General features: G+C 40.0%; 1 protein-coding gene across 1 annotated transcript in view; it reads right to left on the bottom strand.

The window, feature by feature from the left end:
- Positions 1-13,504, bottom strand: part of LOC104466341 (homeodomain-interacting protein kinase 3-like) — a gene marked incomplete at its 3' end in the record, with an annotated part of 39,841 nt that extends 26,337 nt beyond the window's left edge. Inside the window, exon 1 of the mRNA XM_010079728.1 lies at positions 12,411-13,504. Coding sequence (XP_010078030.1) covers positions 12,411-13,504 — 1,094 coding nt within the window. The remainder of the gene's footprint in view (positions 1-12,410) is intronic.
- Between the last annotated feature and the right edge of the window lie 612 nt (positions 13,505-14,116).

The raw sequence follows: 14,116 nt of genomic DNA on the forward strand, positions 1-14,116 counted from the left end.
GGTGTCCCTGTCCATGGCAGGGGGGTTGGAACTTGATGATCTTTAAGGTCCCTTCCAACCCAAACCATTCTATGATTCTATGATACACAAAGAAAAAAAGTTTCTCATATGTAAATGCTCAATAACCATAGCCAATGTAACCTCAGAACAACCAGAGATGAAGCACCAAAAAAAAAAAAAAAAAAAAATTAGTACTAATTAGATTTAGGTAATCCTGAAGTTGTTCTTTCAGAAGGCAACAGCATGGCTACAAACTGCCTGTCGAACACGGCGCGTGGCACCGCTCCGTGCCCAGCCACCCCGCAGAACAGCAATGCAGAGGGCAGGGTGAAGTACTCCAGGCACCAGACACACACCAATTCCTGATTATCTTTCTTTGCAATACCCTACAGTGTTGCAGGTTTTTTCCTAGTTAAATATCTGTCAGTTTCCTGACTCTTTTTGGTAGGTTTTTAACAACTAACAAGTGCTGCCTGTATTAAACACTCTGTTAAATAGGGAAATGACACAAAGCAAGACAACACCAGCGACCTAAGTGGTGTTTGTCATGAAAAAAATGGGTCTCTGGTCTCTGTCTCAATGAAAGAGACTCATACAGTTCATCTACTAATAAGAACAGCAAGAAATAAACTCCAGTACCAGTTAAACACTTGACTTTTGTTAGTGCCTCTCCCTACAGGAGTTACTCAGCATAACCAGAGGGACATCCATCAACTTTTAACTACAGAGCTTTCCCAGCTACTTTCCATGTACAGAAAAGCTTTTGATTTAAGAATACTTTCTCAGTGGAAGTTGTTGAAATAATTCAAGGCTAGATGAAAACCAAAGAACACTCAGAAGCCATACCCTATAATCTACAAATTATATCCTCCTGCTATACTTTCTAGGACTCTTATTTCCAAAAATGCCAGGGCCCTCTGTTCTACTTTTGGCCACTCTTCCAGAGAGGTAAAGTGTCTAAAAACTTGTTGCATCTCCACACAATACTTCCCAGTGTGATTGTCTCTTGATGGGAACGGCAAATAGAGCAGTGCACAGCCTCCATCCTGCAACCCTTGGTGGTACTGCCAGAAACTGAGGAGCAGCTGGGGATCTCTCCAGCCCTGCTGTCACCCACCAGCAGCCGCCAACACAGAATTCCTTCATCGGGTACTTCTCTAGAGAAGCCAAAGGCCCAAGGTTACCCTAAGACAAAGCCCAAACCCCATGAAGTACAGCTGCTTTATTGAACTCAGAAACCTGGCCATGCAGAAGATGCAGACGATGTTTTAAATGTGCCTCAGAAACTGTTCCTATGGTGAGGAGGAGATGTGTGCGTGGAAACGCTGATGAAAACTTCAAGGTGTTAAAAACACTCTCAACAAAATACGCATAGCCAATCAGCGTACTTTACATAAAGAAATACACACTAGATCTTGAGCTAGAACAGCACTGGCTGGCAAGAGGTGAGAGATTAATTATCAAGTGAGAAAATTAACAGCTCAAAATTTTAAACATTACTGGGGTTCAAAAAGGCACTCGGCACGACATCCAGTGCCATTAGTGCAAACAACACTTCCACCATCAGACTTTTCTGGCAAGGATCATTAAGTGCTACTACCGCTTTGCGACTTACAGCAGCATACCCTAACAACTCAAACCAACTTTATTTTTAAAGTTTTTCAGTTGACAAAACTACAGTAATGTGCAGTTTAAAAGCTTCACATAGCTACATGTATATAAAAGCCTTGTACATAAGTGATGTGATGCATGCAGTTCTTCAAAGAAGTTATGAAATGCACATATCCAAGTTATCTGGGAAGTAAAATTTATTGAGAGAAACTAACAAAAATAATAACAAGTTCCAATTCAACTTCTGGAATCAATTCCGGACAATTAAAAGACATTTTAAATGCACATTATTTCTGAACCTGCAACATCAAAAACAGAGAAAGTTCAGTTGTGATCCATATGCATTTACATACAAACACACACTGAACACTGACATCGCTGCTAAAGGAACGCATTGGGTTTGCACAGCAAGGTTCGGTAGCAGGGGCTACAGAGCTGTGAGAAGCTGCTAGCAGCTCTTTTTTCCAGGATTACCCATATCACTGAAATTGAAACAGTAATGCCTACTCTCATGAAATACTTCATCATGAAGTATCTGGTGTTTTTACATTGTATTCAGTATTGAATAATTGACTAAAGGAGAATCCATCATTCTCAAAAATATCCAATAAGGTATTCAAAATACTGATGTAATATATAATAATTTATGATGTAATACATGTAATAATTTAATATTGATATAAAATTCCAGAGACCATGCATTTTTAATAATTTATCCTTGAAGTACTTATTGTTCACTGAGAAAGACATTCTGGTCATAACTCTGACTTTTTCCTCTATGGCTCATAAATAAAGATTAGACTTTTGGAAGCCCAAGGAAATTAAATGAACACCACCGTATTCTGAATTTACTATTGTGTAAGTAAGCCTTCATTAAGAAGCACAGATGCAATTGTTTTTCCATTACTTAGCAGGCTAATAGTCAGATTTTGGTGTTAAGAAATGAGAGCTGAAGTCTGTTTGCAGTCAAACCATGCCATACAACAAGCTGGACAACACTGCATGGACAGAAAACAACACTTTCCCCCGTCCATCTTCTGTGGAAGCTCAGTACTACCAGCTTGTGCTTCTGCCCACTTCTAGCCACGAGTACGTGGAACAGAAGGCCATAGCATCAGCCCCTCTCCCACATACTTTGCAACTATGGCTTCAGGGAGATTCAGAGTTTTATTAAATGCTTCACAGGAATAAAAACAATTTTACTTTTTACTTCATCAGCACAACCTTGTCTGCATAAAGACTCACACACAGGTACTACTGGTTTAGATTACATTATGCCTACACTTTAATCAAACCATTGCTGTCCTATTACCAGCAAACCAAAGATTTTTAAGCATAATGACACTTCATATATTCTTAAGGTAACATCACAGTTTCAAAATGCAACTGCTTGAAAATCTTATCTGTGAAATACTTTCGGCTTGCTTCCTCCAGCCCCCTAATCCAATTTCACTTGTTAGAAGATATTTTATGAACAGTCCAAACAAAAATCCCTCCCGAATATTAGCTAGCACCATAGCATCAAGGACCTCCAAACATAAAGCAGAAAACATGAACATTTCAGGAAACTTACTGTCATATGAATTTTAGTTTTACATAATTACATCCCAAATACTCATTTTTATGGCAGACACCTCTACCACTTTCCAATCAATGCCAGGATTCACAAAGGGGTTTTTTCTTGTAGCTGTTTTGGCTTTTTAATCACAATAGTATTTTATTGCTGGTTTTAGTCTGAACCAGCACAAGTGTTAACTATTTTAAAGGTGCCCACATTATCTATTTGCCCTTGTTCAACCTGCTTGATTCTGAGATCAGCTAAGGCAGTTTGCCTTCTGCAGCTAATGGGATGACCCCCAGCTGTGGTACATCCTCTCCCTTCCACAGGCTGTGTCAGTAGAGTAGCAGCTCAGCCCATCTTGGTGTACTCAGTCACACAGAAGATCTCTTCCCCCACGTGTCTGCTTCATCCTCTTCGCTCATGCTGGATGCCGTGAGCTGATGCAGAAGGCAGCCTTCACCCACAGAGCAGCTGTCCTTCGAAGACAAGGATGCCAGATGGAAGAGACAGGGGCTGATGTATAGGCTTTGGTTTCAATCCCCTTGCTTTAGATCTAGTACTACCTGCTCTTACAACAGAAATACACAGACGCATTTTCAAAAGAGGCACAGTGGAAGCAGTTAGACACAATATTTACAAATATAGCCTTGCAGCTACCACTGATATTTTCTGCAGTTAAGACACCTGATATATCTGCACTCCCATACACACAGATATATGATGAACAAATCTGTGTGACATAAATATCTGTGCAGTGAAAAAAAAGGATCACGTTTCAGTAGATCTGGTTTAATGTGTGAAAAATAAAAGCTGCTCCCCAAAACTTTGGCCATGACAAACAAGATTATTATTCAATTAAAAAAAAAATACAGCAAGAACCAAGAGCTCTTTCTCCTTCAATATTATGAAAGGATTTTACTTCTGTTCAAACCAAGGCAGTCTAAAGGCCAAGAGAACCTTCATCTGAACTCTGATCTAAGTTCTGCTCCTACCATCACTATTAGTTGAAATCTGGGCTGACATTATTAGAATCTCCAGCAGGTACATGGTACCTTTGAATGCTTCGTGTGTTATCCTGGCTTATGTTACCTGGAAAACCCCTAGCTCAGAAAAACAACCCCCTCGAAGGCTGGCTGCCACTTCACCCACTCCCATCCCTACAACACTCCACTGGATCTTCAGAGAGGATGAAAACCAAAAAAAAAAACAGACAGAGAGAAACCCCCCCTCACCATTACCAAAAAATCTACTCTTATTTTCTGCTCCTATGAACAGAATAATAAGATATGAGACCACATTATGTTGACTAGAAAATAATAAGGGAATTGAAACTACATTTGTTATCCAACAGCTGTATAAATATGAAGTTATGATGAGCTAAGATTGTCACTCCTGGAGGGCACTTACAACGGGTTTGGTTAGGTCCTAGCAATCATGAAACAGAAGTTTAAAATAGGAAGTCAATTAAACAATTAATGAGCACCACGCAAAAAGTGCAAACAAAATCTTGCCAAATCAATAAAGTTATTTGTTCAGACACAAGCCACAAAGGCTTATCTTGACATGAAGTTCTGTTTGCTCAGATAAAAAAATAAACCAGCAAGCGCAGCCCTGCAACTTTAAAGGGGGAAAAAATTGTTAAAGTGTCTCAATTCAGTTGTAAAAGCAATTCTTTACATTATCAGGACTCTTTTCTTATATATACTACTGACAGTAACCATGCTTACAAGTATAGCAGCTGACTTTGAACACGCTGACCTTGAGCAGGCAAATGACCTTAGCAGCATGTACTTCTGGCTTATTTCATTGCAACAGTGAAACAGCCTCACCATCTATAGTAGTCTAGAGTCTCTGGCCACCACCCCTGACTATTTTAAGATATCCCAATACACTTCAGTGATGCACAGTTCAAAGTGATAGAATAACATCTGCTAGCATGTTGAAGTGCAAGTTGTTTACAGAAGCATTTTTAGCTTGTTCTCATACTGCGCTTCCCTGACAGAAAACTCAATTTATTAACCGAGCTTTGCTTCCCATTTAAACACCTAAAGTCTGAGATTTAAAAAAAAAAAAAAAAAAAAAAAAAAAAGCAAGAATTTTAGGCATTGTGAAAGGAGAAAACCCAAGACATCCCACTCCAGATAAAGCTTATTTAGAAACTTCAAGTATGTGACAGCAATGGATAGACTTGAAAAAGCAGTTCCTTCCCGAGATGTCAATTTTGGACGACTTCTCCCCATGCTCATCCCTATAAAGGAAATCTGTATTAAGATAGGTGTTTATTTGCATACAAAAACTTTTAACTGATATTTTAAACATATGTAAGTTGTATGTTGATCTGATGTTAGAAGATAACCGAAAAGTTACTTGGACACAAGGGATGTGTTACTGAGTTGTAATAACCCATCCTGCAACAATGTACAAAAAGAAAACATTCAATTTAACAGCTCCCTAAGGAGGTACTGTCAGCCTGTCTGGAGTCTCTTGAGTGACAAAGACTACATCTAATCCAGTTATAAAGGCCAGTGAGAAAACAAGCCTCTCCAGGAATTTGCAGCCATGAGAATATTTTTCTAATTTTGAAGGAATGTCTGTAAGAAAGAGGGAGAACAACAAATCAAATAGATTTCATAAATTTGAGAGGGGAAACAAAACAGCGTAAGTTGTTGCTGGTTTATTCTGAAACTAAGTATGAAGCTGAAAAAGTAATAAATAAAAAGCTGTCCTAGTGCAACAGCCTCAGAGCACGCACACAGCCCTGGCTCCAGCACAGCCCATGGGCAGTCACTCAGCCACAGAACTCCATCACTTTACTCTTTTCCAAAACCCTTTAAAGCAGAAGAGATCGCACCGGACCATATCACTTTTCCAAGCTGCAGCAGAACTGACTGGGCGAGTGAAAGCAATGTCAGGACCACAGGACACAATGATTATCACTCTCCCTCCATCCTCTCCGATCCTTCATGGGAGGGGAGGGTAAGGGGAGGAGAGGGGCAAAAGCCTGCTCTCGTCCAACAGGAACACATCCAACAGCGATTTTTCCATCTCTCTGAGCTCCGCTGCAACACTAGTGACATTTGGCATTTTGTCTGGAACAACTCTGTTGATTAGCAACTATCCTTAGCTGGAAGGCTGGAGGGAGGATATCACTGTCCGATTCAGGAATGAGTCGACTCCACTGAGTGCATCCACTCACATCACTTGCTTTTCCTTATGGGCACACTGCTGAATAACTGGGATCGTATTTTACTGCTGTCACCAGCGGAGCAGAAAAACATTTCCAAGCTACGAGCGTCCCTTAATAACCAGACACCTTCCATTCTGCCAGCATCACTCAAGTTGTCGATCAGCCTACTGCAGATTCAGCTGGTGCCCTGGATTATACGGAGATCAATTATATTGCTTCCCATTCATTTCATTTTCTGAAACTAAACAGCAGTTTGCATACGGACCGCGGGATGCCAAGAGGAGCATCCTTCTATCAGGAAATCGAGTGCTTGTTCTCAAAACATATTTTCAGTCAAATTTCCAGCTGTGCTCTAACAGCACTACAATCTGACACAGAAACAGATGTTTTCTGGGAGACAGCAGGCACAAGATGGGAAACATCACAGCAGCTACACAGGCAACTGGAGCAGTGACTGTTCAACTCCCTGGAGAGGCTGTGCACAAGGAGCACACAACGAAGGAACACAATCACTCCTACACCTGCAAGGGCTACTGTTAAATCCACGATATCACAAGGATCATGAATGATAAGTTTTACAAGGTTTACCAAAGTCCCATTTTCAAAATCATGTCTTTAGGAAGACAATGCCAAATTTAATCAACACACAGGTGATTCCCCTTGAAAAACAATTAAGCAGTAACTCCTCCCAACCAACAGCAAACCCGAGAAATCATGAAGCTCTGCGCACACGCGCACAGCTACAGCTCTCTCCCTTAGTGACCTATGCTCAGCCTGCCACGCAAACATGGCAATGCATTTTAACAATTCAGTTGGTGTTACGGCAAAGCAACAAGGGAGAGAAGAAAAAGTAACAGAGAAGGAAAAGGCTTCTTCATTGCCAAACGCTGCTACGTAGATGTTACCATTAGATGGAATTGAGGATCCTTTAAATACAGCTTTACCCACTCTGAACAGCAGCTGCATGGGATGTAGGTACGACAGCAACGTGCAGAAGGTATCGCTAACCATCATTTGGGTACTAGCTAATGAGTGGAACAGAGCTCCCTATCCGCTGGTGCTGTGCACAATTATTTCAAAAAGGGGAAGTTATGGACAGGTTTCAACAGAAGTTTTTCTGGAAAAAAAAAAAAACAACTCCTGGAGGGAACACCAGAAGAAAGAAGAGGTCTGCTGTGAAACCAGGCTTAAAGACTTATCAACACAAAGTGCTGAGGAGGCCATTGCTCCTCACAGCAACAGAAAGGAAAGTAACTCGGCTGCCTGAAGTAGATGGACAGGATTGACCTTGACCATTTCAGATCACTCGACCCTTCTTGGAGGTTCCTGCTCTTTGGAGCTTGCCATTTTGAAGCCCCTTTTCTCACACCCGCTTCCCTAAATACATATAAGCTCAGGAGACAGGCAAAGCAAAGGGAAATTACTTCCAGAGGGAAACATTATGCCCTGGGAAAACTTTCTGCCTCACCAGATGACTGCAAGACACCAGACTTAAAAATAAAAGAAATGTGTTGATTCCCCTCCTCCGCAGCCTACGCCATGTGGTAAGGGGAAAAGCAGCTTTTGCTTTTGGACGCCACACTCCCCTTTTCACGATTTGGGGCACAGCTGACCAAAAGGACAGCAACATGCTTATCATACCATTTCCATATATGACAAAAGCTTGATCACCTCCACTGTATGTAAGGGCTTTTTCTTTTCAAAATGTATACACTCACTAGTTATTTACCTACTTAGATCACTCCTAAAAGGTCAACAGTCTTAACGTGTGAGGCCAGCAGCAAAGAAAAGGCTTCAAATACCAGATCTCTCTAGCCCACAGCTATTAAAATCCAGACCAGCATAAAAACAATGTGTAAGCAGGAACACTGTCTTTTAGGCAAGGAGTATTCAGAATAACATTTCATCTTTAAAACAAACAAAACCCAATAATCTGTGACTTAAGATAGCACACTGTGGTCAGTATTTATTCATAGCTGTACTTTAATTTCTAGCAATACATCACAGCCAGGAGTTTACAAAAAGGTAATAAAATGTCCAAAAGTATTTTTATTCATTTTAATCATTTTCTTACTTCCTCTTTGCTTGACAGAGCTGAAACAGAAACAGCAAAACATCAGATCATCACTCCATCCAATTTGTCTCCATTTTTTCTGCTTGTCTATATCCTTTTAAAGTCAAAAGTACTGTAATGTCTCTAACAGCCTTCACTATGTCACCTCTTCTGCTGCAAGGTAAGTAAGTCAGCCCATTATCCATTCACAGAACTGAACTACATTCCTTAAGTCCTAATCCTTTTATTACTTATTTCTCAAATTAGTTACTCACTTCTCTTACAGTTCTAAGACACTGACACTACCATTCAAAATAAACACTGTAACATTAGACTTTGTGGTGTTCTCCACTCTCGTGATAATTAGCTCATGACAGTCCCACAAACAAGAAAAAGTGGTGATGAGATCTGAAAAAATCTGATCCCCCTCCTCTTTATTCACTTTTGCAAATCTTCTTTATGAGCATTCAACATACGCCTCTACAGACACTGGTGGGCACAATGAAAGTGCAAATCCTCTTCTCAAAAATGACCATGGCGTAAGTTAACAGCTCTGCCAGAAATAAAAGTTCCTCCCTTCTCCCCAGGCCAGCCCCCTCCCTCCTGACACTGGCGTGGGCACTCAGGCAGATGTGGGGCGAGAAGAACAAGGGACAGGGATGGGGTCAGTGTCACCCCCAGGGAAGGACAGCACCAGCACCACAGGGTTGAGAAGCGGCATCCCAATCCTGCGGGGATGCAGCCCTGCTTCCTCGCAGCCCTCTCACCCTACACCCTTGTTTAAGGGCATTTCATTCCATCCTTTTCTAAGGTCTCTGTTCACAAAATAGTCATTTAAAACCAAAACACTTCTGCTTAATACCTTTTTCTTTAAATTCTTGGGCCTGGCTGAGTTCTCAGAAGAGGCCAGGTTCACATCACATTGACATTAATGGGATACTTCCCACTAAATATAGGGAGATTTCCTAAGTAAAGGTAGCGCACTGTGCCTATCATTTGGTGAATCAAAATCCCATGCGCTGTCATCTCTGAACAGACAAGGATCCCCGGGGGTAAGAACTACAGGTAAAGCTCATGAAAACACATATAGGGCTTGCACAGAAACAGTTTTCAAAGATTGTACACAAGTATACAGATGGGATCACGCTAATAAATGAGGTGCTGTAGGGAACAAGCATTTTTTTAATAAACGTTTCTAATTTTAACTCTGATTGGATTAATTTAGCTTGAAGTTTTAAATAAAAATCTATTTAAACAAATGTTTTCTGCTAAATTACCTAAACAAACACATAGCACCACTGAGCTGGGGGGAGGGGAAAAAAAAAAAAAAAAAAGAAGAGAGCAGTGTCCCAACTGCTGCTTGATTTTTCTAAAGGATTTGTTTCAACATGTCATAGTCAAACAAGTTAAACCTGCACTATCATTCCCACCCTCTTCTAATACAAATAACATTTATGTACAGTTATATTTTATGAAGTAGTTCCTTATTTGATTGACAAGAAGCACAATCTCTTGCAAAATAAATTCCATCTCAGTACAAAATACTCTCTGAAGGCCCTTCTCATTCCTCTTCAAGGCTTTTCCAGTTTCCCTGGCATCATCTATTTTGAGACCTTTTGGATCACATCCCTATTTTCTGCTATTATTTACACTAGTCAGGTGCTGCCAAAGCAATAAAAAGAAAGTTTGAGGAAACTGAACGCCAAGCTACGCAAAGTTAATTTGAATCACACAACTGGTAGAGAGCTATGCATCCACGATGAAATCCAGCATGCTAAAAACCTTTTTCAGAAGTAAACTTTTTGCTGTAAATAATTTTGAAGGATAGTATCACTTATTTCAAGATTAATTCAGCTTCAAAATTATCTCAACCAATATTTAACTTAGTTATAACGCCAAAACTACCCAAGTAGATAGACCCTGACCTTTTTTTTTTGTATACCCTTTTTACTTTCAAAAGAATACTGACTTATATGGCACTTTATAGAAGGATTATAAAACTACATGAGATAAAAGAATATGATCTACTGAACAGCCTGAATATTTACAAAGCACTTAAGTGCAACTTAGTAACTAGGGCATTTTAGGTGCACATATTATATGAGTCTGTATGAATATCACTCAACATCATTAAGCCAAGACAAGCATATACACCCACGAGGTTTATTGGGGGCATGGGGGACAATATTTTTGAATGTACATAAACAACAAACCCCACCCAAAATGCACACAAGGTGCCAAGGAGCTGCATGTTGGTCTTGCCAGCATAGAGATCTGCTCAACCTAGTAAGCAGGTCAAAATTCTGTATGAAATTTAGGTGCAAAGGAACATCAACCCAAGTACAACAAAACTACAGCTAAAATTTGTATGTTGCACAACAACGTTACGTCTAATGAGCAATCTGAAACAGAAAATACAATTGAAAACTAGTTAGTCAAGAACAAAGTACCACAATAGGACCACCCAGCCTGGCTGTCTACAGCCCCTCCCTTTGTCAGTTCTTGGGGAGGGAGGAGGAAGAAATGGCAACAGCTCAAAATAATCTGTAATTCTTCAACAAATAAAAAGCTGATATGTGTAAGGAAGTATTCTCAGCCCATGTATCTTGAGTATCTGCCGAACGATAAATTTGTACAGAACAGCTGACGATAAGACACTTGCACTTGTCTAGAACCTTGCAGAATCCATGCTGCCTTTTCAACACTTGCCCATTTTTGTCCTGAGGGGCCCAAAAATACTATATCTTGAGTGGTGTACAGCTGTTACACCAAAATGAACTCCCAAGGTACCCCATTTCTAATTTCCTCTCGTGCACATTTTTGTATAATGTGGGTATGCATCAATCCATACGGCTTCCCCATTTAGTTTTCTGTTGATGAACTCTGTGTAGTTTTTAAACCCTTAGCTGCAGTTTCTAATTATGTAACAGAGAAATGCAGGTGATGAATTAGAATATTTTACACGGGTACTGTACATGAAGTGTTCTTGTTTACAAGCTACAGTCAAAAAATAGATTATTCTGGTATGAACTCCAGTCACTAATTTCATCAAGCCAAGAACTGCACTGCACAAGTTTTCACTTTCAACATGAATAGTTTTAAAATATTTAAACTGTTCTTCAGATTACTCATTGTCCTAGTTTACTAGCTTTTTAGTGAATTGGCAGACAGGCAATACGCAGGACATACTATTGCCAATGATGCAAAGCAGAACTGAAGAAGGTCTTCAATTAAGGCAAGTTCAGCTTATAAAGAAAACAAAAGGACCTCAGATGCTAAATATTAATAGCTTTTAAATGTCACACAAATTGGATAACTATACAAAGAAAGGTTTAAAAAACATGACCAAAATAATATCAAAAACACAGATCCCTTTTGAGGCCAAAGTAGAACGTGACCACGTACCAAAATGACATTAAATGCCCGCCTGGTATCACCTTAAACATTTAAGTATCCTATCACTCACTAACTCCAGAAGTTCATAGCTGCTGAAGGCATTCAATCAGAATGGAGTTTATAAGAACTAGGCAAAATATTTACAAGTGCTGGAGAAAAACAGAAACATTTACATAATCTTTGGCAACAGGATATAAAAATATTGCACTTCTAGTACATTGTCCAGCTGCTTACAGAAAAAAACCCATCGTGTTAGGACAGCAGGAAAGGCATCTTAAGCAAGCAAGTGAAAGCTAATTTTTTTTCCATTTTTCTTTTTAAAAAGTTTCGGAGGTCTCAAAATAACAGTAAGTGATTAATTCAGAGTACAACATAAAACATACTTCTAGAAAAACATAACACTATAAAACCATTCAAAGCAACTAGTCACATTTAAAATGATAACCCATCACTTAATCTTAGTACAGCCTACATTCTTAGATGGTCCTTATGTTTTCCAAATTATTCTCACTAGTTGTCTGGAAAATTAATTATTTAAGCCATTAACTTCAATAAATGCTAAAACTTTGTCTCATTGAAAGTTAAAAACAAAAGACACCTACCTGTAATACCGAGATTGTAAATAGGTTGAGCAAATAGTCTTTGATACATGGCTGGCAGACCCAAAATCTATTACTTTAACCCGGTAAGGCTGCCGAACAGGATCCACCAACATAATGTTCTCTGGTTTGAGGTCAGCATGGATTAAACCCAGACTTTTTAGTTTTTTCAGTGCAGTGGCCACCTGTTGCAGAATAGGCCGTATTACTTTCAGTTGCAGAGGGCTGAATTTGTTTTGCTTCAGGAAGTCGTACAAATTCTGTTCCAACATCTCAAAAACCAGGCAAGTATGGTTACGATGCTGAAAGCATTCGTAGGCTCTCACAAAGTTAAATTCATCAGCGTTTTCAGTACTTAGTCTCGCTAATATGCTCACTTCTATTTGTCCTTGGCGTGCATACGAAGGATGATTCTTCAAGATTTTGATTGCCACAATCTCATTTGTCCCCCTTTTCCAGCACTTCACGACTTGTCCAAAGGTCCCTCGCCCAAGGAAATCAAGAACCTCGTAAGTGTTTTTCACAGAGCACAATACCTCATGCTGCACTAACTGGTAATCTCCATCTCCGCTTGTACCACTTTGTTTTGAAGCCGCAGCCGTTGTCACAACCGTCACTGGGTTCCCTACGTTGGTTTGCAACATTGCAGGCAGGATGGACAGTTCATCAACAATCTGCATCGTGCTGTTTTGATTATCCAGCTCTTCACTCTTACGCTTCAATCCACATCGCTGGGGTCCTTCCAGGATATCTGATCGGCTTCCTTGCGTCCCAGTCCGAGGTGCCTCTAGCTGAGCTTGCTGCGCCCGCGCTGCTAACGCTTTTGTAGCACCTGCAATATTTTTTAAAGCAACAGCATTTGACTGCAACAAAAAGTTCTGTCCTCGAGGTCTGTCAAATGGGTTTTTAGTCTGAAAGTACGCACTAACCCTGTGGGGAGAAATTCCAAAGTTTTTACCATTCACATAGATTTGCGGGTAGGTTCTTTCGTGGTACACACAACTGCTTGGTTCTAGTTTGAGTTTCTTCACACTACAAAAGGCACTTGACTGGGTTTGATAAACATATGGTGGATAGACCAAGACTTGTGAGGCCATACCTATGGAGGGAGAGAAAAAGAAAAAGCAAGTGAGAATCCTGCATCCACTTTTCCAAGCTTTGCAGCAGCTTCCTCTTCTAAAAAAAAAAAAAAAAAAAAAAAAAAAAAAAAAAAAAAAACCAGGACATGAGTTTATTTTCCACATGAGCTAACCTGAAGTTATTTCACATTTATTTTTTTATGACCCGTTGCAAGGTCCTCATGCCTTACTGGTGCACACTCTCCAGCACACAAGGATTGCAGCAGCAGCAGGTTACAGCAGTAAGAGCTTTTGCTGGTTGCACAGGGCAGGACTGAGACCATCCACAGCAGCCCACTACTAGTAATTCTGCAAGTGGGAGAACTACCTTTGTGCTATTAAAAACTCAGCTTTCATTTAAAAACCCCCAGCATTTCTACATACAAAAGTACCATAGTGTTAAAAAACCAATACAAATATTTATTAATAACAATGTAAAATAACTTCAAAGCTCTTAATTGTGAGCTGATGCTGCTGCTTATACAAGGGACCCAACTGACTCATCATAAGCACCATTGGGCTTCCGAGAGCCGACAGACAACTGACACGACTGTCACTGCTCCAAGAAATTCACCATGAAAGTCATCAGGC

Source organism: Pterocles gutturalis, unplaced genomic scaffold (assembly GCF_000699245.1).
Source record: "Pterocles gutturalis isolate BGI_N339 unplaced genomic scaffold, ASM69924v1 scaffold10236, whole genome shotgun sequence".
In the NCBI taxonomy this organism is placed as follows: Eukaryota; Metazoa; Chordata; class Aves; order Pterocliformes; family Pteroclidae; genus Pterocles; species Pterocles gutturalis.